We start from the raw sequence: 25904 nt of genomic DNA on the forward strand, positions 1-25904 counted from the left end.
CAAAGACAAGGAAGGCAAATCACTTGTGTTTCAAAGGAAAAAGAGACTTGGCTTGCAGTATCTTTGGTGTGAAAGAAGGATTCACCTTCTTTGATCGTGCAATTGCTACTCTAGATCTGTGCATGCGGATGAATAGAATAGTTTGGAATGCTTGACTTGTGCAGGTAGCATCCAACAATTGATTTCGTGAGGAAGATCAATTATTCTTTCGCGTGAAAGAGACAACCCTGTTGTGATTGTATTTTGAGTTGGATGGTTAGATAGGAGCGGTGAAACAAGATCCAATGCTTTCTATGTATCGCAACCAAGTTGCATGTAATATGATAAAATCTAGGATGTTGAAACTCAACAATTTTGATCCCACCATCTATTGGTGTACATGATAAAATCAAAAGGTTGGGCAATATGTATGTGTTTTTCTTTTTCCTTTTTTTTTTATTATGGTGCACAATAAAGGTAACGTGCCAGTGACAAATGATCCTAAAGACATTCAATATTATCATACAACTACAACCCTATATAGTTATATCAATTAGTAACTCTATAAGCTAATGGTGTTGTATATACACTGAACTTCTTACAAAATAAAGAAATGAATGAGATCATTGTATGCCATATCGGTCCAAATCGGACAGTGTAGGATGTACCATATCATACCAGTTCGGTATCGGTACTTAATATGAATGGTATATCGACACTCGGTATGCTAAAAAAATCTCTACGATATCGTACTGACATTGTGCTAGCATGGCACCAGTATAGAATCCGATATCGAGATAGCGAACCTTAAATGAGATCTTCTTCGTTTGTACTATATTTCAATATTCAATTATAATTATCTAGTTGGTTCAACAAGGGTGGGCATTTTTGACCTATACTCTCCAAGGCCCCTTAACTAGCAGCAAAGCAGCGGGTTAGTTGGCTGGCCAAGTGCTTAAGGGTGATTTCTTGCTGCAACCGGGTGATGCACTCCATTCCGATTTGATCCCAATTTCACAAGTAGATGGGTATGGCATTGGTTATCAGCAATGACGGTTTTTTGTTCTGTTTGTGTCCGCTACTTTTGGATTGTTTTTCACCAATTAAGAATTCATCGTAGCTGGATGTATCAAAAAAGATTAGTCCAAAATAAACGAGTTAGCGTGAGAGACTAAATCAAATTGTGCTTGAATTTGCTAAGATCAGGTTGATCATAAATGAATTGAGTATAGTTTTTGGTCTTTTTCTTGATAGGTTATTATTTATGGAACCAATCTTTATTATTTCTACTTTTTTAGGATAGTTTTCTATTTCAATCGGGAAAGAAACTCAAATATACGAAGCTTTAGATTCTAAAAACATATTTTTAAAAATAAATATTTTTAATAAAAATAAAAATAAAAATTAAAATTAAAATAAATCAGTCATAAATTCCCAATATAATTTGTACAAGTAAAAGGCTTGAGGCGGCTCGCGTCAAGACTACGCACCGAGTTTGCTATATATTATATAATAATACAAAGCGGTCGACGCTCGGTCCAAGGCTCGAAGCCCGACCGAAACTCTTCGCTTATCATCTGCATCTCTCTCTTCTCGGCGACCTACCATCACTCTGTCCTTCTCTCTCATGGCGGAGAACGGCACGCCCTCCCCGGCCGCGGAGGCGGCGGAGCGGGCGCCGGCGGCGGAGCGGGCGCCGGCGGCGGCGGTGGAGAAAAAGGTCGAGGAGAAGAGATCCTGGGCGATGAAGAGCCCGAGGAGGAGGCGACCGCCCCCCCTCCGCCGCCCACCACCAGTAGCAGCGGAGCGGAGGCTGAGACCGCTGAGCTCAAGAAGATCGAGGAGCTCAGCATTTCAGAGGGCCTCGAGGATCCGGATGAATTAGATATAAAGACCGTAAGGAGTTTCTTGCCTCTTCTAAGGGTTTAACGTCTTTAGTTTGATCCTTTCTTTACGACCTAGTCTAGGGTTTAGATTTTGGTTTTCCCGTTGGAATTACTGGCTCTCACGGATGTTGATTGGACTCGAAATCATAAATTTCTTTCTATTTTGTTCTTATTGATATTAGTTCGGGCCATTGGGTTTTCTCTTTTTTCATGTTTTTTTAAATTAAGAAAACCTTTTTGATCACTTTTGCTATTTGGGATGCCAATATGCGAATCTTTGTTTGTCTTCCTGTTTCTCCAAGAAAATTTGATTCGATAGTTCAGTCTACCTGGCTACCCATTCTTTCTTGATATGATTCATCATGATTTGCGCAGGTGACGTCGGGGGAGACAGTTTATGAATCGGCTGTTAAATTTGAGGACCTACCCCTGTCACAGGAGCTTCTTAAGGGTTTGAAACTCGAGATGAAGTTTAGCAGGCCTAGCAAGATTCAGGCAGTAACCCTACCGATGATTCTTACTCCCCCCTTCAAAGATCTGGTGGCTCAAGCCCACAATGGTCCGGAAAAACTACGTGTTTCGTGCTTGGCATGCTCAGCCGAGTCGATCCGAGTAAAAAGATACCACAAGCAATCTGCATATGCCCTACCAGAGAGCTGGCGATCCAGGTTTGTTAACTTGTTGCATTTTATCATGCCCGACATTTATTATGTCATTGCATCTTCTGACTTGATGTACGGTTTTACAGAATCAGAATGTGCTTTTGAAGATGGGAAAGTATACTGGCATAACTTCAATGTGTGCTATACCATCAGATTCGGCAAATTATATCCCGATCTCAAGACGTCCGCCAGTAACCGATCAAGTAGTGATCGGCACTCCTGGTACAATTAAAAAGTGGACCTCAGCAAGGAAGTTGGCCACGCGGGATGTGATGATCCTTGTCTTTGATGAGGCTGACCACATGCTAGCTGAGGTGGGTTTTCTCTATCTTCTTAGTTTAAATGGTTAGTGACATGATCTATTCACCAGCATGTGTAACATTTGTTGTTACTTTATAACATAAAGTGATTCATATTTGCATTTATCAATGCATTTTTATCACTAACAAATTGCATATGAACCGATGCGACATTGGTTATTTAATTATGCCAAAAATTACAAACCTCAGCTATGGATAAAGAATGTTTTGTAGATGCAATTGCTCCTTTTGCAATATATCTATGAGGACAATAAGTTGATGAAGGTATAGTGTCTTTTAACTAATGTTAGTGAATCTTTGTCTGTGCCTCTCAAGCTTGTTTTACTAATTTGTTATTCTGTAACATCAGAATATGTATGTACAAGGGGCAATTCTTTTTAAGATTTGGTATGTATGATTTCAAGATACCTTCTGTAAAACCAAGTTTCATGTTAAAATATCCAGAAGAACTTAACATGTAGTGGTGCTCATGGAGATATTGGTGTGCGCTCACCAACTGTTATCATCTACGAAGAAGGTTATGACATTGGACATATGGTTTCCGTTTCCTGGCGAAGGATTTTTTAACTTTAGTTTGTTATGTCAATATGTTCACTTCATATTATAGACATATCAACACTTTGCAGGTTGAATTGAGTGGATCTGTAACATTAAGATTAAATATTATTTTGGTGCAGGATGGCTTTAAAGATGATTCTGAGAGAATCATGAAGGAGATTCGAAGGAGCAGTGGCAGCTGCCAGGTCTGTTTTCAGTATTGTGTTGTTATCAGTTCACGCTTGGATGTTTTAACTTTTAGATAACCTTTAGTTATATATCATGACAGTTTTTTGGAACAGCATAAATGTATATCACTAAAACAAAATTAGCCATCAACACCATGAAACAAATGTATTAGTATAAAAAAGAGCAGCTAGGCTCATCCTTATACATGTAGGTTAGTACTGTCAATCCTATGCTAGGCTCATCCTTATACGTGTAGGTTAGTACTGTCAATCCTACTTTGAAACTTTTGCCTACCTAAGGTCAGATCGTCACATTTGCCTTCTCATTACTTCTGTATGTCCTTCCTTCCGTTTTCTTTGTTTGAATATTCAACTTAGATCCATCACTTACAGGGCCGTTTTTGATTTTGATAGTCAATGTCGTTTCACGACAAACTGGGATTGGCTTGGTTGCACAACTTAGGACCAACATTTGGTTGTACGCATTTGAGTGCGTGCGTGTGTGCATCTATATTTGAGAGATAGAGAGACCTGGTGTTCTTGTTTCAGTTTGGCCTTCAGATCCTTATTTGATGTTCATTTTGTCATTTATGATGGCCAACATTTCCGTATCTATTAGGTTTCCGGTAAAGACTGAATGCCTTTAGGCTTGTTCTTTAAAATATTACCACATTTACGAATCCTTGGAGAGTCGGGTTATGTTCAAGATTCAAAGTGCTCGATTTCTTCTCTTTGGTTGGGCCTGCCAAGTTTTGATAGTTTTTTTCCATCTTTCATTACTCTTGTCCCAAAAAACCTGAAAAATAAAAATAATTGAGAACCAAAATAAGCTAAAAGAACATATATATATAAAATTTTGATACATGTTTTTTGGAATCATTAAGGACCTGTTTGGATGCACAGGCAATAACGGAATTCCACCCAAAAAAATTATTCTGGTTTCTTTACACTGTGTACTGTTTGGACAATAGTAGAAAAAAATTATAAGAGAGACAACATGATGATTTTACACAGCTATCTACAACTATCCGTCTTTTCCAAAAGCAAACCCTCCCTTTCCTCCATCTCTTCCACTACATGTAGATCACTTTGGAGTTGTTACTCCCTGTTGCCCCATCCTTTTTCTACTTGTATCACAACTGGGGAAAAGGAGGAAGGGGAAGAGAAAAGGAGGAAGGGAATTGTCTAGGAGAGAAAAAGTGGAATGTAGAAGTGGAAGAGAAGAGAAGATATGGTGCGAGGGGCGCATGGAGATGAAACATTGATGGGGCATTTTTTGTCTACTGTAGAGATGGTGGTGGGGTTGGGATTTGGTAATGTGTAGTAGAGTTAGAGAGAGAGAGGAACTTGTAGCAATGGGATAACTCTTAGCATTGGGATGTTGAACAATCGGAGTGAGGCACTATTTTGCGCACATGAGAAAAAAAATCAAGTATGGCTCATTTTTTTCCCCATGGAACCAACGAAATTTTGTGGTATTACACTTGCAAAAACTCATTCAAAAAATTTTCGTTTGCGGTTAATGGTTCCTATAAAGAGCCTAGTTCCTGTGAAATACGATGGAAATTTGATTTCCAAACATACCTAAATATTTAGCCTCAATTCCCTGGATTGAAATTCTTAAAAGTACAAAAAAGATCGTATTTGTAGCCTGCTAGAAAATGTTACACCATCATGCTATGCCTCAACTTAAAATGTTATTTTTATATTATTGATCTAGTTGTCCAATATAACATAGCTCTATAGTACATAAATATGCACATATCTTTTACAGTAGGTATACAACTGCAAAATTATGAATATTTACTTGAGATAGTACCATTGTAAAAATTTTCTTGCTTATTGATTATGAGTAGGCATGTTATCACTGCTTGTGATTTATTGTGCAAATGATGAATAAAAAGGTAAATTAATTTGTTCAGAGAATTCTGAAGAATGAATTATATGGAGAGATCGATTTTTTTTCTTTGTATCGTGTTGGTGTGTCCAATGAATTGGCCCTAGAATGTGTTGAAGTAGTAGTTGTCTTTTTTTACATTCTTAGGAGGGTACATATCTTTTCATTTATTTCCTTGGATATGCCTGCAAATAAAATAATTTTATATCTGGGACCTTTTCATTTAACTATAAAAAGGACACGAAACGGGCTCTAATTAACGATACAGAATCATGTGATTAGTGACTCGAAGCCATGTAATGAATTGACATTGCATCAATGATTTGTTCCAATCAGTTGTGAGCATACTGGACCTAATCAACTGAAGCAGGCTGGAACCTGAAATTAGACTGGTTTCAGGATGAATTTAGTGCCAGAACCGAAGCAAAAGATTTTGGCTGAGTCTTGAAGTCTTGGTTGTGGTAAGTTTGTTTGCATTGTTTTGCTACAAAAATCTAGCCATATGGAAGAAGTTCGACTCCTTCCTATTAAAATAACTTGAACTCATGCTGTGATACTGAATTTTCCAGTGAAGGTGGGGGCTGATGCCTGTCCTAATCTAGAAGTTTCTCTGCAGTTGAAGTTAAGAAACAAAGGCAAAATGCCACCATTGTCCCATCTCAGACACGACTACTTCATTGAGATAAGAACATGTAAGAGCCAGGGTGAGAGAACAAAATAAAATTTTAATAGAACATATTGGAACAACTCTGATAATGACTCAGGATTTGGCTGTTGATAAATAATTCTAGTGATCAATGGCTAATTAATAGAATCAAGCCAAAATAGGCGGAATATCTGTTATAGATGGATGGCACCATGTGCATGTTAAACAATTTATGACCTCTTAAATATTTCTTATGTGTTTTTAGTTATAATAGTCATAGACGTAAGCATACTTCAAGAATATCATCAGCACCAAGATATATTCCCTTGATGTTGATATTACTATGCTATCTTGAACCAGAGTAGTGTTGTGATTGCAACTGATCTAGTTGTGCTTTACATGTTCTTAAATGAAAGCACCGGTTGCATGAATATGCAGGGATCTATTCCATCTGTTCTTGGAAATGATGCTATAAGTGCTGGTGGTCTGGATCTCTGGTTGAGTTCTTTGTGTGATTCTTTTAGGTCAGGTGATTTGTCTGGGTCGGTCTTCATTGTTTCCCTTTTTCTCCTTCCCCTTTTCCCCTTACTTTTGTTAAAGATTCTGAACTTCAGAGGTTTTTGTGAACACCAATATATTGATTCAGTGTAGTCTTGCTTCCATTGCATATAATTCGATAACTTGGTGCATAATTGTCAATGTTTTTTGGAATATCTGTACAATCTTTACAGTTTATTTAGAGCTCTTCTCCTGATAAGCTCTATATCTTTTCATAGTCTCTTTTCCTGATTGGCTCTTTCACTTTTCCTACTATTCCTTAAAGAGTAAGAAAGCATTGCTTAGCCTGTTTGGGGGGGGGGGACTGAAATATAGGATAAGGGGTGAGGGGGGGGGGGGGTCTGTGCAATGATATCTGCTGCATAAAAGCAATTCAAGGTAGGGTCAATTATCTTGGTTCTCTCCTTGGAAGTCATTTATTCTTAAGAGAGAGTTTCATTATGTCACTGTATTGGGGCTTTTCTTTATTCATGTGTAAGCTGCACCTCTCTTCTTCTTTTCTTCATTGACTATTCGAAGGAAGCAAAGAAGGCATATTGAAGCAGCTGATGTTTTCCGAGTCTTTTATTCCTTTTTTTAATCTTTGAACCTATTAATGAATATATTGAATGGCCACAAAATGAGGTGGGATTGCAAGCAGGTTCTCAGCCCAATGAGTATGTCATATCTGTGTGCCCAAAGTGTGTTTTTCCTTTTATTCAAGCTCTTGCCTGTGCTTTTCCTCAGAGTGCTGTCAATAATAATTGTCATCGCAAACTTTTATTAGTTCTTGTTGCAGTGAAAGTAGCTTTTGAACCTGATTTGTTGCTTTAGATGCAACAAGCATATGATTGGTACGGTATCAATTGAGTGTTTTATTTAATGGCTTAGGACATTGAAGACTTCCTTTACTTCTTTCTGAAATTGTTTCTTTTTATTTATTATCTGCTTAAAGATATATAAAAATGTCCAAGTTTATAAAGCTGAATGTTGTTCTTTCTTGCTTATTGGCACCAGGTGCTACTCTTCTCTGCTACCTTTAATGAAACTGTCAAGTCATTTGTATCAGGTGGTTAGGATTGCATCAGATCTTCGTGAAGAAGAAGAGCTCACATTGGAAAAAGTAAGCATACAAGGTTCATGTCCAGATGATTGCAAATTGGAAGTGATTAAGGGATAAAATTTTTGAATTTGACAAGGGTGGCAGACTATTATATTTGTCCGGACAAGGAACAGTGCACATGTTACATACGTCATTACTTAAGGATGGTTATGATGCACATCAATTCAGGTGCACTCAAGCAGAAGATAGGGACAAATTATACAGGATTTAAAGTTGGACTAACCCGTGTCCTTATAACTACTCTGATCTTCTTGCTCGAGTTTTGATCAACAGGTACTAATTCATATCGTGTTTTTTTTCCTTAGTCCTATCATACTATGGTTTTTAAGTTCTAATGCATTTTGTTGTTATTATTACTTTAAGGTTAATCTGGTTATCAACTTCGATCTCTCCTGTAAAATATGAGACATGGGAACCTGATTATGAAGTCTACCTGCATAGGATTGGTAGAGCTGGACGTTTTGGTCGCAGGGTATTTCTAACAACATTTTGACCCTTGGATCTGCTTCCAATAACCTTTGTTCAAATTCATAATGCATTATTGTTTTCTTCACATTCATTTTGTCTGCAAATAAATGATTGGAAGTTCTGGGATTTCTTTTCTCGAATAATTCAGCTTGTAAAGAGCTATATTCATCATACTTGTTGCAATGACTATGTTACTGGTGCTTATTTCTTTTTCCTAGATTTGCTGAATGTAAATTATTTGTTCGTAGTCCTATTACACGCAAGTTCAAGAAATTTTAGTATTATTCAGGATCATAAATGATTATCTAGTGCTGCTCAGCAAAAGTAAGAATTACAGCTGCAATAACTTGAATACATTGATCTCTTTATGCATTTTCTGGTGAACTATGTAAATGAGGATTTTTTTTCACCGTAAACAGCACCAAATTTTCTAGATCTGTACTTGCAGTTACATTCTTACATGCAGTTGCGTAGAATTTTGCTGTTAAACATTTTCAAGGCATTGTTCATTCATTCTCAGCTGTTCTCAGTGCTCTTACAAAGTGGTGCTTATTGGTATTGGATGAAGGTTATGGCATACACAAACTATAAATAAATCAAGAAAAAATAGTATATACTCTATTGAGGAATTGAATTCTGTGAAGTTTTATAATTACGTTTGTACTGTTATGCTCGTCAGGCTGTCTCATTATACTGCTGTGAAATGGCTAGTCTCTTTGAGCCCAGTTGACTAGTAACAATATAGGAATCTTCTTTCCTCGTGGCATCTAGAGGGGCTTGTGGGAAGTGCAATAGCGAAATCTATTGTACCAGCTGCTAGCTGATTCAATGGCCAAGAAATGCTTCTCTGCAAGAAGCACCTTTGAACCACTGGCCTACAACTCCAACTTTGTTTATATGTCATCAAACTCTTCATGCAAATAGCTGCCTACTTGCAGCATCGAATGTATGTGCAGATTACGGCTGATGCCCAAGAGCTCTAACCAACCTGTCATTTAGTACCTCAATGTGGTCAATCATATTCTTGGTTTCAAATGAAAAAGGTCCATATCACTTTTAGAGCAGATTGACTGAAAATTATTGCCAAGGAATCTTGTTTTATATAATCCTGAATGTTATTTGCTTCTCTAGTTAGCATATTGTTGCTTCTGCAAGCAATAGAGCTTTTCCAGTTCTGGAATAAAGTGAGAAAAGGATTTCTCCATATTGTAGGATTATTCTCGTTCATTAATTTGGCAGAGACAAGCTAGAGATATCTTGATCTTGAAGGGAAGACCGAGTGCATGAGGAGGTGAGAGAGAGAGAGAGAGAGAGAGAGGTTTCGGATTCTAGATCATCTCTTATCTTCTTATTTTTCTCACATTTTATAACTGTTCTTATTGCCTTTGGTAGTTGACACCCTCTGGGTACTGCTTGTGCACACTTGGAAGCCAACCAAATTATTACTCTTATATTCTTTTGTGTATATAGTTATAAGATTAAAATGAATGGCCAATGGGTTGGTCTACCGTCTTTTCTTTTAGCTTCATGGTGGCTTCTTCTTGCTATATGTGTGACAGCCTTTTGTGATGTTGGACACTATTCAGTAGAGACTTCTTTTTAAAATGGATCATAAGGTATCAAATTTATTTTTTTTGAGTATGGTGGATTTGTTAGTGTCTCTATACCATGGAATAGCTCAGCTAGTTGTAAGCATTGTTTGATGCTATTTTGATTTGTCTGTTTGACATTATAAGAATGAAACTAGTGATACAGCCAAGCTTGGTAATTGCTAAAGTAGTGAGTCTTCCCCTTAAGGAGAGTAGCACAAGTAACAGGTGTTTATCTGAACTGATTGTGTCATGTTTGAGTGTTGGGTTTGTGTAGATAGTTATTGTTGTCAAGTGATGGAAATTATTGACGGCATGCCGCCATGACAGAATGGGAATGTTCTATTATGGTGGAATGAGAGGCGGAACTTTTTAATGTTTGGAAGGCATAAAGTTGGTTTTTAACATGCGCCAGGGCTTTTATCTTTATCTTTTTCTTTGTGGGGGGTGGAAGGTAGTTGGTTTGGTTTTGATGCCATGAAGACTACTGAAGAGATATCAAGACGGTAGGGCAGAGCACAAGTTGAGGGGGATTTTTGGAATTTCTTAGCTGATTGCCATTGCAATCATATTCGAGTTCAATTTTTATTCAAGTAGAATGCTGAAGTGGAAACGGAAAGTTTTATCCTGACTTCAGGTTGCTGTTTAATTAATGGGGCTGTGGGGACTAATGTAGGGATGTGATAAGGAGGACCTTCTCCGTTGTGTTAGTTTTCATGTATCATCTTTGTGAGGTTCATGAGGGGCCCGTAGCTTTAGTAAAGAGAGGAGACAGGAAATAAAGAGAAGCTTCTCCGTTTTGTGTTATTTTCATGCTTCATCCTTTGTCAAGTTCACTGAGAGGGGCCATTAGCTTTAAGTAAAGAGAGGAGACCAGGAAGAAGAGAGAAGCAGATAGTGTCCTGCTCTTCTGTTGGCGACTGCACTAATGTCAAGAAGTTTTTCTTGGCAACGAATGATATGGTTCACCCGAGGCCAGAAACTTCAGTCACCTATTTTGCTCCCTGTTGGATTTTCGTCCACCGCTTGGAAATCTTGCCATTGGTTATGATTGGTCAAAGAAGGAGGGATTGGTGGATCATTAGCCAATGAAAAAGTAGTGGCTGTACTGGAAGTTTGCTCCAACTGGATATATCGCTTATTTCTATCTTTTGAGGACTATATTATTTTTATCCCTCATCTTTTTGCGCATATTCTTTAGTATCAACTGAGAGGGTTTCATTTTCTATATTGGACTTGTGAATGCTTCCGATTGTCCTTCTAAATGATGAAAATATGTCAGTCTTTGAATGCTGTCATAGTTTTCTTAAGTCTGGCCATGAAATCTTTTATATTGTGCAATTTGTCCAATTTTGTTAAATGATATCTTCATCGTGAATCCATGGTTCGCTGTGTTTGGGAACTAGAAGTTGATATGCCCTAACTGCGATTCAGTTATGCATTGAATGCCACAGAGTCTGCGCTTGTCAACATAGTTTGTGCAATCGAAATTCAGATTGACAGAATCACTTTATATTATTTTTTACAGCACCAGATGTTTGTAACTAAAAGGGGGAAAGATTATTAGCAGAAAATGGAATTATAAGAAGGGATAAATCTGTATTTTTGCAATCATGTCACATGCTCCGTTTGTTGCTTGATTGTCCAACATCTTTTAGCACTCAAATTTTTAAATGTCTGATCTGGCTTCCCTTGTTAACTTGATTTTTTAGCTGCAACTGTTACCTATTCACATCTAATCAGGTGGTTTCTACAAGTCTGACATTTGCTAAGATTTTATTTCGTTTGCTACCACTGATTAAAATGTCCAGGTTTTTGCAATCATCTAATTTTGTGTTGGCCGTCTGTCTGGCTACAGGTGCTGTATTCAACTTATTATGTACTGACAGGGATAGATTACTGATGAGAAGATTGAGCGTCACTTCAACCACTACATTCCTGAGGTAATGATGTGGAGGTTATCCCTCTTTTTTTTTTCCCAATTCATAATCGCTCTATGCATTAACTCAACCGCTGGTGGGACAAATGTGCGTTCTGCTTTTCAGGTGCCAACTGGAGGAGTGAAGAGGACTTCGAATCTGCACTGAAGGATGCGGGTTTGCTATGGTTTCTTCAGCTATAGACAGGAAGATTTCTGGGATGATGCGTCCTGCCACATGGTTACACTACAGTTTAGGGACTGTGCCGTGGTGTTTGTAAAGCACTACTAGCAGTGGATTTGTAACTTAATATGTTGAATTTGATTTGTAGTTTTGCTACAGCTTTTCTTGCATCAGGGGTGGGGGTTTCTGTTGATATTCCTGGGAAGTGAGAAATCAGTCTCGACAATTTCAAACCTGAAACTAGCTTCCTGGAAAAAACTCAAAATGAACATTGTTGGGTGGTTATTGGAAACTAAAAAAGGCAAGATAAATGAGCTTTGGTCCTTGTTAGCTGTTAAACGCGTCCTGACCATGCTTAGTTCATGGGGTATTCCCTCAGTGCTTGGACTTATATCTAGTTGATGGGTGGTTGAAGAGCTTTGGTTGAGAGGTGTCTTACAATGCAGCATGAATGGCATTTTTGATTTAGATGGGGCTCAATTGAGCTTGAGTGGCTACACGCCACTTTATGTGACGGACCCGTACAAAGGGTTTGTTATGGACTTCCTCCTGATCTACCACCATTCGATTGGCACATATTTGTGAAGTCATCAAACTGTTGTTCATCCCTCGGGGCTTGGAAAGGCAAGCCCAGAGCCGACGCCTTAAAATCTTGATTTGAATCATAAGCCTATAAGAGTTATATACGATGAAATGCATATAATTTATTTGGATATTATCCACTTCGACACTTTGTAATTCTAAATCTTGTCCTAATATTTTTGGATCTTGTATAGCAATCGGTATAATGTAATTTTGTTAGGTCTCATCTTGGATAGTCCACGCATGATGTTTCTTCTTAAGTTATGAATTCATTTGTTGTCTTGTTGATTACCACTACTAGGTAAGTATTTAGCATGTAGTAGTGCAATGGAAAAATATTAGGAGATAATTCAAAGAAAATAAATGCTAAATACTCATGAATAAATTCTAATAGGCTTGGAATCAATATTAATAGTATAAGCGATAAATAGAAAATTGATTTCTGCTATCTGCTTTCCTACATTCCCCACGATGAGAAAAACTAAAAACAATAAACATTCAACTCCAAATGTAAACACTTAGTATACGGCAATAAATAAAAATATCATAGGAATAAATAGAAAAATTTTGACCACACTTGGTTGATTAAGGCCTGCCTCATAGTAAACAACAATGGAGAAGGATGCAGGATGTTTGGAGAAAATAAACACTAAAAACTCAAAAATAAACACTGACGGACTGGGAGTAAATACAAACTTTGTAAACGATAAATAGAAAACTATATGATTGCTCTATGCCTTCCTGCCTTCCCCTTGATGCTAAATATTAATACTACAAGAATAGACATTAACATATTTAGGATGAACACTAACCTTGTATCATACACACCTAGTCTGTGGAAATAAATATAAACATTGTAGAAATAAATAGAAAAAGTTTTTCCATGCTCTGTCAGGAGGAGGTTGCCTTGTTGTGAGCAATAACATAGAAAGATAAACTGGAAAGTCCAAAGTGAATAATACTAAGTGCTCAAGAATAAACACTAAATGGTCAGGAGTAAACATAAAATGTGTAAACGATAAATAGAAAACTTTGAGATTGCTCTTTATCTTCTGCCTTCCCCATGATGGTAAATACTAATATTACAGGAACAAACACTAGCATATCTACCAATAAATACTTAACACCAGATGATAAACACCTAGTCTGCATGAATGAACATAAATATCGTAGAAATATATGAAAAAGTTCTAACCACACTCCGTCAAATGAGGGGTTGCATTGTGGTAAGCAACCGAGAAGGATAAATAGAAAGTCAAGAGGGAATAAACACTGAGTGCTCATGGCATAAACACTGAGATCATGACTCTCTACCAGGTTTGTAAGGTTGCTCTCTACTAAGTTTAAGATCAAGATCTGATATTGTTCAAAAGACATCTTTTTGGTGGTGTAAGAAAATTATTTTCATTTTCTCATTATAAAAAAAGAAAAATTAATTTCATTTCACACAATGAACTACTGAACAATTTGAGTTGAAAAATAGAAGCCTTTCATCGAAGTTATGAAGATAAAAATATCCCCTCCATCTTATCCAAAACAAAATTAAAACAAATACCAAATGTAAATAACAAAACATCCCATTGTAAATTAATTATCATCCATATACATCACAGTCTATGATTTACATCAGTTGATCCACGTCATCCAATATACATTATAAATCATCTTCCATTTCTACTCCGTCGTTGCTTTTTGTTGGAGTGCTTATGGCCTTTAGATGTCTTCAAAGGATCGTATGAAGAGTTGGCATACTTTTAGGTGTCTCCAGCCCAGACAAGCAGGGCGATGGCAAAACTGCGAGCAGCAAAAAACTAGGTAGTTGCTGATCTCATATGTGCTCATTTGCATTCTTGCAGTTCCATTTCTGCAGTCTTATTGCAAGAAACAGACATGAAAGTTTCATTATAATTTTATCCAAAGACATCTGACAATAAAAAATAATGATACAATCCTACAAACATGCAAAACATAAGCCGTTAATGCTTTGTAATATCAGCGACCAAATGATCTTAGAGAGTGACAGTGAATTCTTTTTGAGCATCAAGAGATCTCAACACTTCTTCCTCCAGCCTCGTGCATCCTACCATGTCTGAATAAAACAAATAAAGAAAAACAAAAGTCATCATATATTGATTTCAGCAAACCAAGAACTCTAAATAGTAGACTGAAATCTGGCTGTATAGGCAGTTTGATTCAGATTCATTGCTTTTTTTTACAAATCCCATAAATAAGGGTCAAACCTACAAGTCTAACGTGTACATGAAGCACCATTTCTGTGCATTGCCACTGTACATCGAAGCAGCGGATCCCAAAGGACTCGGGACGGACATGAGCCTGGGAAGGACATCCCCTTCTATTAGTTAATGCTTCCCTATTTTTTGGACCCAAAAAACCTAGCTACCATTAACGGTAGTTTGGTGGCGGCCGGTTTCCAAGCTTGGCTACATTCAAGTATAACCAAATCTAATTCTCTCTTTATATATATATATTAGACCATGCAGGAACTACAAGACAGCGGCCGGCTTTCTTCAGATATACATAAATCCACCTTTCTTCAGGTAATCTCCCGTCAGTAAAAGGTTTTTACAAATTAATCAAGTTCCTGGAAGATTCAAGCATAAAACAATAAGCAGGACAGGAAATTTGCAAGATATATATAAGCGCGGCGCCGCGGGGGGGGAGGGTGGGGAGTGGGGAGGGGGTTGCCAAATTCATGAGAAGACCACGGCCAACTTTGCTCCAAAGAAACAAGCAAAGAAAACGTCAAATAAATGAGTGCGGGTCACGCTCAGGAGAGTTTCCTTTGGTTTACCTTGCTTCTTGTCAGATAGACGGCACGCCTCTGTTCGGTAATGCACTACCCGAATAATTCTATCTTTAAATGTCCTCCTGCCACTAAAAGACCTACAATTCATGCCATTAAACAATTATCCATGCAACATACTAAAAGAGATACGACAGAGCTGATGTCATTTCTATCCCCTTTTCTCGACACATATTGCTGTCATTTACAAATCACTAGCTGAGCATTTATTCGGGATCAAGTCCTAGGCCTTACCCTCCGGCCATTGGAATCCCCACCATCCGAGAGCTGGGCCCACACACTCCGGCTCTTTCCACCGCTGCTGCATTCCTCTTCACAACCTGCCAATAATCTTCAGAAGTTCGGACTGCAGTGATGGGCAATTGTCCTGAAGATACTGGAATCCATTTGAGCGCATCACAGCTGCATGTACAGATAATAGCAGTCGTCAAACAAATGATAGGCGCTGGAAGAAAACACAGATTCCTTGGGATTCAAAACATTGGTTTAGAATTCCCAACTATTTGAATTTTTTTGGCAGAAAAAAATGAAATTGGCATCAACTAATAAAACTAAGAATAAAGCTAACAAGAAGAAGAAACTTCCTTGTCAATAACTCCAGTAAGTGACTACCTCCAGTGCCATAACATCTCCTATAACCAAATTTAGAAAATATCAAACTATGATAGCTCGAAGGAAATCAGTAGAGTTAGAATTGAGTGAGGATGTAAAGTTTGCGGCAGCAAATAATGCGCTCATTGGCAAGTCTCACATTTCAATTTGGAATTATGATTTTAGATTTTTGAAACGATGCTTATATTGCTCGGCATTTATGTTATTTCCAATAAGGGGAATAAAAGACAATCCCACATGACACAACAATCCTGCCACAGCAAGCTTCCACTTACACATGGAGGCTCTCAAAAACATCTAATAATGAAGGCATCTAGCTGTCAAAAACTATGTCTTTGCACTCTGAAACTGCCTGTGTTAGTAACATAGCACCTCCAAGTCGGCCTTCTATGGTGATTTGCCCCATCCCTCCACAATAGGACCTGATACTCCCAAACGACCTGCCCCTCCCAAAAAGATTATTTCCATCCCATCATATCTACCTGCTCAATATCATGAATTAATTTTCAGCAACACGCAAGTATTATTAAAGGATAAATAAAGAAACAGATAAATAAACAAGCTTATTGGTATATTTGATTCAAGATAGATGTGTTCAAAAATCCTTTTCACCTAATCAACAATTTGCAAGTCTACAGTTGGGAGGGTCCTCAAACAAAATTCCAATGCGAGCTTCTTTATTGGAGGACATTGAAACTTTCCAATCGTTCTTCTCTGTGGTCCTCTGCAGCTCCATTATTCCAGTAGAGATTTTTTTAACAAGCATATGATTGTTCAATGAAAACTAATACCATATGACATGACACAATCTATTCCGCATGATTCTGCATTTCAAATCCAAAACTTTTAAAGGATCAGTAGTAGAAAATCTCCTGCAGGTCACCAACTCTTCTCTTCTAGAATGATTTCTTTTCCCTCAAATCCTGAACTCATGGTATTCTGTGACCACATATAACCCCTGGGTGAGGCTTTTAAGTTCTCCCCCGCGCACAATTCCCCCCCTCCCCCAACAAGGGGTAATGTTAAATTCTTTTAAACTTCCTTCAGCTTGTTCAGACCCTTATTTATCTTCATCATCTGATCCTGGAAGCTATTTCAAGCATATATCACTACCTATTTTATGTCCTCTATCTCCATTAAGAATTGTCAAATCCAACTAAAACATATTCAGCTCTTAATTTATTGCAGAATTATAAGATGCAAATTAGCGCACACATCAGCGAAGGCATTATGAAAATGAAAATGGCATGTGAGAAGACAGACAAGAAAACAAGATGCAGGCCATCCTCCACCAAGGCCCCTGAAAGATTCCCTTAACAAATAAAATCCATATTTGTTCATGGGGAACATTAAAAAGCCTTTTCTGATACATCAGGAATCACAGAAATCAAAACCTAGATGAAGGAGATACAGTATTTCTCTGAGAGACCATCAATTCAGCAGAAACTTATGGTTCTGCCATTATACTCCACAAGGTACTCTCAACCCTAGTAAACCCATTTTGGTCAGTCTTTTTCAAGTGTATGTTTATAGATGCCACCTGAGTAGTAGTACCATTGGTGCTAATTTTAGTACAATCAGTTTCTATTCCGCTAAGATTGGAGTTCTAGACTGACTGCTACTGTTATTTTTAGCGTTTCTGAGTCCATGTCCCTAACAAGGGATAAGGTTCATGCAGGTGATTTGTGGTTAACAAAATCTTGAAAATGGAAATTTTACAATAGCTCATAGAGTTACCATAGGATTTGCTTGTTTTTTCAGAAATATCCTTGTATTTAGTCTCTAGAGTAGAATTGCATTATTAAGATTTGAGATTACAAAGATTGGTGGTTTTGGTGGATTTTCTTTACATCTTCATTGTTGAAGAGTCCCGCACCCTCCCTAGTTCCACAACCTCTTCTCTTCTTTTGCTTCTTTTCTATCATTCTTTACATTATTTGGTATCAAAGATCAAGGCTTTCTGCACTAGAATTGAGGTACAATGTGAGGAGAAGCTTAATATGTCAAATAGTTGGAGTTTCAAAAAGTAAGCATAAGAATGAGCATCCACGGAAACATCTTCAAATCTCTCTCATATTCTTATTTTTCACTTGCTAGTTTTGCATCAAGTAAAATTGTTAGCCTTCAAATCCAAATAAATTAAAAAATACTCTTCCTTGAAGTCCTTCGAGCTTACAATCTCTATATGACTACAACTTTTGCTCCCCTTTTCTATGTATTGAATCAAAATTATTAAGCAAAAGGTAAAAGATCAAGTGGGGAACATAAATTTCATCAAGCTTTTATACTTTCCCTACTGGTCCAGTGTAGCTAAGAATGAAAAATAACACCAATGGCCGAAGGATGCATTAAAGATTGCTAAAGTTTGGCATATAAAATGCACAAAAGAGTTATGGACTCCTGCAATAATTACAAACATGATTTTGCAAGCTACAATTTCTTCTCTAAGAGGTACTAAGATCTAGATTGTGATGAGCCTAGACCAAGGGTCAACCCTAAGCCCTTATCTTCTAGCTCGTCAATAAAAATTGGTGAGCAAACCAGGGTATGTGGTGCAAATTATTTGTTGGAATAAGTGGAACTAGGATAAATTTGAGAATCAAGTTGGAATGGGGAGAAACTAAAAAAAATGATCTATAAACTTGTATAGTTTTGGCATGTAATAAATGAATTAACTTCATTCAAACAAGGTGGCCAAGACCAAAGTGCAACCGTGACTCATTTTGCTCTCATGAATATTCACAAAAGAAAGGAGAGGAACATGTCTAATACAGTTACAGTTGAGAAGTACTATTACCGTTATGTCGCTATTAAGTAACCCTTTGTATGACAAAAAGATGACACAACATGTTTTGTCGATAGTTAACCAAAAATATCCAAATGCATGTGATGACTTTCACAAGAAATGAAAATGAGGTATGCATCTAGAAAAATTGAGCTTTGAGTTAGAGAAGAGAAAGTGATAGGGGATATGAATGAGCGATTGGCATACAAATTAAAGATCATTTGAGCATATGCAAAGAGGAATAAAGGTGGCCTTACTTCAACAAAAGGGCTTGGATATGTCTTTAAGGGACATAACCAGGAGAAGCCCCCCAAAAAATAACATTAAGATATTCTTTAGGGCTAGAAGAAAACCTGCCTTAATTTAACTGTGGCAAACAAAAAAATATGAATCCAGGTATTTTCAGGCACTGACTATAACTGGTTTAATGTTTTATGATTAGTAGTGTTTGATATGCAATTTTCTTGATTGCATTTGCAGCTAATTGGTGGTTCCACTATGAACAGTCATCTAGAAACCTAAGAAGGTTGGAGATCCGGTTCCTCATACAAGCGGTCTCCTTTAATGCTTGTAAGCCTAAACTGGTCTACCTTCGCCTTTATTCAATACAAACAAAGGAATAGTCTCACGCAGAAGTGCTGGAACAATCTCATGTATGTCCATTACAATCTGCACCTCAAATTGAAGTGTATTGAAGAGAAAGTGGAGCTAAAGTACGATGATCTATTTCACAATAACTTTGTATATAATGAAGAGGATCCGATGATTCAATAACTTAAGGACTAGCAACAATAGCCAAAGCTAGATGAGCCAGGATCACTTCACCGGCCAGTTTTTTAGCACGGAAGGCTAAAGGTAAATGCAAAATAATGGACACATGCTGTGCTCACATCAAATCGAGTAGCCACAAAGGTCAAGGGAGCTGATCATCGCAGGACTTTACATGCAAGACATCCTCCTAGAGATTTGATAGAGAGATGTAGAGAAGAGGCAACCACGAAATCCGGTCTACTCAGGGTGGTGGCTGCAGTCGAACCACCCAACAAAGTTAGGCAAACAGGAGCATCCAATAAAGAATTCTCAGCAAAAAAGAAAACTATAATTCCATGGGAGAGAGTCGATAAAGAGTTTGTTCACTCTAATTCAGAGACCAGTAAAACCCTGAAAGACAACAACAATTCAACCGGCAATGCATTTGATGGCTAGGAAGGTAGCAGTGGATATGATACACTGCATGACTCAGACCCATGGTCTTTGACTCACTTGTGAGTCTCAATACACTCACGTCATATGGACTAGAGTACACAACCTAGTAGAGCCCATGAGAATATCATTTTCTACAAGAGATAGACCCCTCGAGATCAGTAGAAAATAGGTGCTACTGCTGCAGATGGCCTCGCATGTGGAGTAGGGTCCCTAGATGTATTTAGATCCGAGTCGTACATTAGGTCCTATTCCATATAAACAATCTATGACCCACATGAATATCCTTCATCTAAAGCATTGTGCTAGTGGGTACTACCACCACAGCCTCAAGCTTCTTATAGGTCGGATTTTGCTGCCATAATTTTCGCATAGCCAGTGCAATATCAGATAGAGGGATCAGTAGCAGGCAACTATCCAGCAGGCGTACATTGTGGGATGCAAGAATGAGGCAAATTTTCTAGAAATTTGGGGGTAATATCCTAGATGGACTATGATCACAATCCCGACATCTATGACGGACATAGACACTCCACAAAATTTTAGAAGTCAGTACGAATTTTGTACTTTAAATGCATTAAATGGACTCCACTTGTTATCTATATATATATACACACAAATATAAGTATTTTAATTGTACTTCAAGTCCACTTCATGACCAAGAATATGCCAAAACAACATCAAAATCATCAACTAAACAATCATAACTATTAAAATAATAGCTAAAAGCAAAAATAGATTGAAAAACAAAAAAATAAAAAATAAAAAATAACGAAAATAAAGAAAATGCAGCACCAGTCAAATGATTGGTACGCCACCATGCACCATGTGTCAGTATAGTACCAAATAGGTATCATACCTTACTCGTTGGTGACCGGTACAACACCTGATACCGGTTCTGCACCTAATATTGGTTCTGCGAATCTTAACTAAGACGATGCCTACTTAAGTGCCTGGAAGAAAGCAAGAACTATTTGGGTGAGCACCTCTCTAATGTCTAGCATTAATCTTCTTGTCCTTTTTTGGCCATTCTTTAAAAGCTTTGTCAGCTTTTGTTTTGAGCCCTTATAAATAAGGCCTACTCAAGGATGTTCTGTGATTTAGTCTTTTGCATTATGTGTTATTTAGAAACTTAAACATATTTTAGGAAGTGATACTTTGCGGTCATGATTGCATTTTAAAGATTTTTTAAAAATATATTACAGGAAGTGGTATTTTGATGTGATATTTTAAAATATTTGAAACATGGTATCTAATGTTCAAGATGTTGGAAATTGAATAATTAATCTTATAATATTTATATTATTTTCAGATATAAATTATATCTATTTTTGAAACAAATATTAAACTTCTCATAAATTTGTGTCTTGCTTTCTTTAGGTGAGCGCCCATCTTTGTGCCTAGAACCTCGAGTAATATGGGGGTCCTGTCACCTTAAGTGTGCCTTTTGCTTTTGACAATTTTAATTAGAAGTAGGTGCAACTGCAAGAATGGGAGTGAGAGCACATTCAGGTGCTGGTGTAGGGAAGCAGATTTCTCCTGGAAAAAAAAAAGAATATGGGAATGTGTATAAAGGGGTTGGAGTAAGTTTCCAATGAGATTCTATATAGACGTTCATGCTACCAAGGATCAAACTCAAGATGGTATATTTATCCAATCTTAGAAATGTAAGAAACCTTTCTAGCTTCTATCCAATATGATGGTAAACATCAGGGTTCCCTTAGGTCAATTACTTTTAATATGAAGACAAAATTTTCATTTTCATAATTGGAGGAATAATTAAAAAAATAAGATTAATATAATTCCTAGCCAAGTTCATCATCTTCAACTTAAAGTGTCAATAAACAATGGATCAGGTTTGGCCAGGGATCTGATGTTTCTTCTAACAAGCTTTGCCAGCAAGTTAAGTGGTAAATTGCCTAAAATAAAGAGTTCAGACAAATTCTACATCTAAATGATCTTGATCTCCAACCCATGTCAGACATAATTAATGCAAATGATTTAATTAAACAGGCTGAAGTCTCTTCTTTTGTGTAAAGTTCCTGTGTTCTTTGCATCACCATTCTGTCCTCTTACTGTAACCAACATTCTGATTATCACATTAGGCATGCAGGGTACTAACCAATTCCCACTGAGGCATAGGTACTACCCGATTCCCACTTAGGCATGGCAAAAATCTGGGTCCTTGTCAGATACAGGTTGAACAGATGCCTAAAACATGGAGTCTTATAGACATAGCCCTGAATATAGGACAACAAACGCTCAAAACTGAAATTAGTCCCATTTGGCTGATCCTCAGAGATGCAGTTCGACCACAGCCAAACCTATGCAATGACAAGAGGAAAAGGTACAGCTAGCCAATAGAATATTTTGGTGGCGTGGAGGGAGTGGGGGTTCATGCTTATATGTTTACATGAGACATAAGCATGGTGTAAGGTAGAATTGCTCTATGCGGGGGAAAACGAAACCTGAAGAAAGCATTATTCGACAATTCCTTTAAAAAAAAATGGATACATGAGCAGGAAGGAAGATAAGGGGAGTACCTGCAAGGTTTTCTGCTGCAAATTTAAGACAAGCAGCCTTAAGTTCCATAGCATGATGTTGATCAGCCAATGCAAGGGTGCTAGCAACTGAATTCACAGATATATCTTTGCACAGATAAGACTCGCACATCAATTGAAGCCTTTCCAAGCCATACTTATCTGCTGCAGCTAATAATTTTCCAGGTAAAGTGTCAGACACAGAAGATGCAGGAGAACTTGAAGCCATCAATGCATCATCTTCAACAAATGTATCTCTATATATGAAGTGGAGCATTGCCTGGCAGGGCAGAGAGCAAAATGAATTATTGTTTGAAAAATCAAGGAATGTACAACAACTATTAGCTGCAACAAGTCAAAACAAAAGAAGAGGATAGAAACTCCCTACCTCAAATACCTTAGGCTCCATATCTGTAACAACGATCTCATTCTTTTCACAATCCAATTCATCAAAAAACTGAGCTCTAAACACAGGGGATCGAGCAGCTAACACCAACTTATGAGCATGAAATTTCTCACCCGCAACATCAAAAACAACATCAGATCCTTCCTGCTTATCCAGAAGCATACCAAAATGCATTCCTATATCAGATTCTGGAACCTGTATCGAGTGTAATCTGGGCGAATCCATAACTGACAACACAACACCAACAGTGCAATTGATTTTCAAGCAATCATCCTTGAGGTAATCTGATGTCTCAAGTGCAGTTCGTCTGAAAAAGCGCTTATAACCCCTGGAGAGAACATGTAAACCAACATCATCAAAGCATGTATTTATCAGGAAGGGAAATACAAATGCATTGCCAAGATCTTAATAAAAATCTATTAGAATAGCAGGTTAAACGGATGCTAAGATGCACACATGATCCATGCATGTTCATCTTGACAAGATTTTTCCAAAAAAAATCCAGGTTACCAATATCAAATCATACTCCTCTTAGTCGTATAATATTCAAATTACCAAAAGTTATAAAAAATGAGATATTGACACTGTTCACGTAAAAATAACAAAAGAACAAAAATGTTCCATTGACCATGGAGGATGCCAGATGTCTAGATGCAGTCAGCTTGACAGCAATTCAATTTTCTTTCTCTCTCTCTGGGGGTGGGAGTCATGATTGTTAAAGCTACAACTAATCAAGGTTCGTTGTCTCCGTACCAGACTCCGTACCGTTGTCATGCTAGCATAGTATCAGTACGTTACAGTACGGAGTTTTTTTTGACATATTAAGTGTCGGTACACCCACCCGTACCGGATACCGATACCAAACCATTATGATATAGTACATCCCGTACCGCCCAGTTCAGGACGGTGCAGCGTACCATGCAACTAATGAATCAAATTTTCACCTATGAAAGTGTGCATTTTACTCATAATGTTTTATATTTCCCATCTGTCTTGTATCCAGTTAAGATACAATTTCTTAGTAGCCACATGATAAGGCATGATAACAATATATCTTTACTGCTTGAAAGCTTAGAGCTATATAAAGTATGTAGCAAATGAAATCTTTACATTTTACATGTGGCAAACATACAAAAAGTTTCCTTAACCACAGAGGATACTAGAGGACAAGAGGACAGTCAGCATGATGCAAACCTCTCACTTTCTTTCCTCTTGGGACAAAGAATTAGTCATTGTCAAATCTGTAACTAATCGATCAAAACTTAGTCTAATGAGCACATGCATTTCTCTACTACTATTGTACAACTATGCCTTTAATCCAACTAAACTATCATAATTTCTAAGTGTTAAAAATAATATATTATTAGAAACTAATCAAAAACTTTTACAGTATAAAATAGGGTATGGATGTTCTTCCATTTAGCCTCCTATAATTCGAATTTGTGACTTGAGAGATAAGCACCCATGCCAATGCATGCGAAGCTACTAAATTATAACCATTATCAGACGAAGGCTTGAATCTTGTTGAATTATCAAACATTATTAGAGGAAGGTTCTCAGTGACATTAAAATCTATCCCATTTTCCTTGAAGTAGGAGAAATCGTTGCATCCTTCTTTGTAAGACCAAGAGTGCTCGAGGTTCTCAGCCAAATATCTAAAATCCTCCAAAAATCAGCATTCAAATGAGTTCAGTATCTACACTTAGCCAACACAACGCAATTCCATCAGGAAGGAGCTCATGCTCTTATGGTATCTTGAATATTTTCCTACTTTGACAACAGGTCATCAGAAAGTTCAAAATCAGAACTAAGTTCATTTCACCAGAACTGAAAGAACTCGCTATTTATTCATCAATTCATCAAAGCTTAAACAAAAATAAATATTTCGTTAAAAAAAAAGAAAAGTGCTCAAATGCCACATAGATTCCAAGAATAAAGAGCATGGCCATGAAATGCAAAGAGATCAATGCTAAACATCAACAGCAATTCACAAAATTGTAGTCAAGTCGGGATCTAAATCAGAATCCCTCACCATACGCTCTCAGCAATCAATTAAAGATACCAAAAATTGAATCATACTAATGTTTAAGAAAACCTAAATTCTTTGAAAGAACGAACGAGAAAATTTTCTGCAACCCTTACCACATGCTCCCCCGGTACTTGAGCGTATACGGCCCGCTCTCCAGAGACCGATCAAAGTGGCTATGGACCTTGTGCTTCTCCTTCCCGCTCTGATCCATGAGGGTCAGCTCGAAGAGGGCCCTCACGTCGGTGCCCTCGCTCGCCAGAGCGATGAAGACCGAGACATAGGTCGAATTGTCCTCCGGGTTCTTCCCATCTGGGTAGAAGTAGATCGCCCACTGGAACCCTCCCACCGTGAAGGTATCGCTCGCTATGTGCTTCCCGACCCCCATCCCCTTGGCGAGGGAGTACCCCTGGATCACGAACTTGTGGGAGCCGTTCACGGTCTCCGTCACCGAACGGGAGCTCGTCGGCGGGATAAAGATGTCCTTCTCCGGCGGAACAACGATCTCCGGCATCATTCCGACCACGAATTGCTTCTCATGAAAGGATCCGGAGCGGCAAAGGCGATGCCCGACGACGGCGCTTGGGGGCGGCGGCGGAATGGGATCGGAGGAGGGGAGGGGAGAATCCGGCAGGGATCTGACGGACCAGAGGAGATCCCCTTGGGTATCGATTCGATCGAGGGAATTGGGGTTAGGGTTCTCGCCCTTTCTTGTTCTCGGCCTCACTCGTTTTCGAATTCGCTCTGGTTGTAGAGTGGGGCAGATTTTTTTATGGCAACGGTTTTATTTTAAACTTAAACGGACGAAAAGAAGAGGATAAAATAAGTAAACGCTACGAGGCCCAAATATTTTCTTAACCAGACCTTCGATTTTTAGTGACACGTAGCGTAATGCAAACGGCGAAGTTTGCTGCTCGGATGATTTGTAAAACAGGAAACCAATCCACTGCCACGTCGAAAGTAGTTCTCCGAGAAATTGGTAAAGATTTGGG

The 25904-nt window shown here is 37.9% G+C and overlaps 2 protein-coding genes and 1 long non-coding RNA gene across 3 annotated transcripts; 2 read left to right on the forward strand and 1 right to left on the reverse strand.

Annotated features, from left to right (window-relative positions):
- The first annotated feature begins 1003 nt into the window (after nucleotides 1-1003).
- Nucleotides 1004-8041, forward strand: LOC103706949 (DEAD-box ATP-dependent RNA helicase 38). Its single transcript, XM_039129654.1, is given in 9 exon segments — nucleotides 1004-1034; nucleotides 1439-1875; nucleotides 2241-2424; nucleotides 2427-2533; nucleotides 2614-2841; nucleotides 3525-3590; nucleotides 7670-7721; nucleotides 7724-7979; nucleotides 7981-8041. Coding segments are annotated over 9 exon segments (1422 nt in total).
- A 69-nt stretch (nucleotides 8042-8110) lies between these two features.
- Nucleotides 8111-12260, forward strand: LOC120111702. Its single transcript, XR_005513157.1, has 3 exons — nucleotides 8111-8247; nucleotides 11691-11775; nucleotides 11878-12260. It is a non-coding gene; the product is annotated as an uncharacterized LOC120111702 (long non-coding RNA).
- A 1818-nt stretch (nucleotides 12261-14078) lies between these two features.
- On the reverse strand, nucleotides 14079-25685 carry LOC103706933 (BTB/POZ and MATH domain-containing protein 4-like). Its single transcript, XM_039129552.1, is given in 6 exon segments — nucleotides 14079-14605; nucleotides 15575-15656; nucleotides 15658-15742; nucleotides 22484-22760; nucleotides 22869-23214; nucleotides 25029-25685. Coding segments are annotated over 6 exon segments (1200 nt in total). The 5' UTR covers nucleotides 25430-25685; the 3' UTR covers nucleotides 14079-14596.
- Nucleotides 25686-25904: the final 219 nt, after the last annotated feature.

This window comes from Phoenix dactylifera, chromosome 8 (assembly GCF_009389715.1).
Source record: "Phoenix dactylifera cultivar Barhee BC4 chromosome 8, palm_55x_up_171113_PBpolish2nd_filt_p, whole genome shotgun sequence".
Lineage (NCBI taxonomy): Eukaryota > Viridiplantae > Streptophyta > Magnoliopsida > Arecales > Arecaceae > Phoenix > Phoenix dactylifera.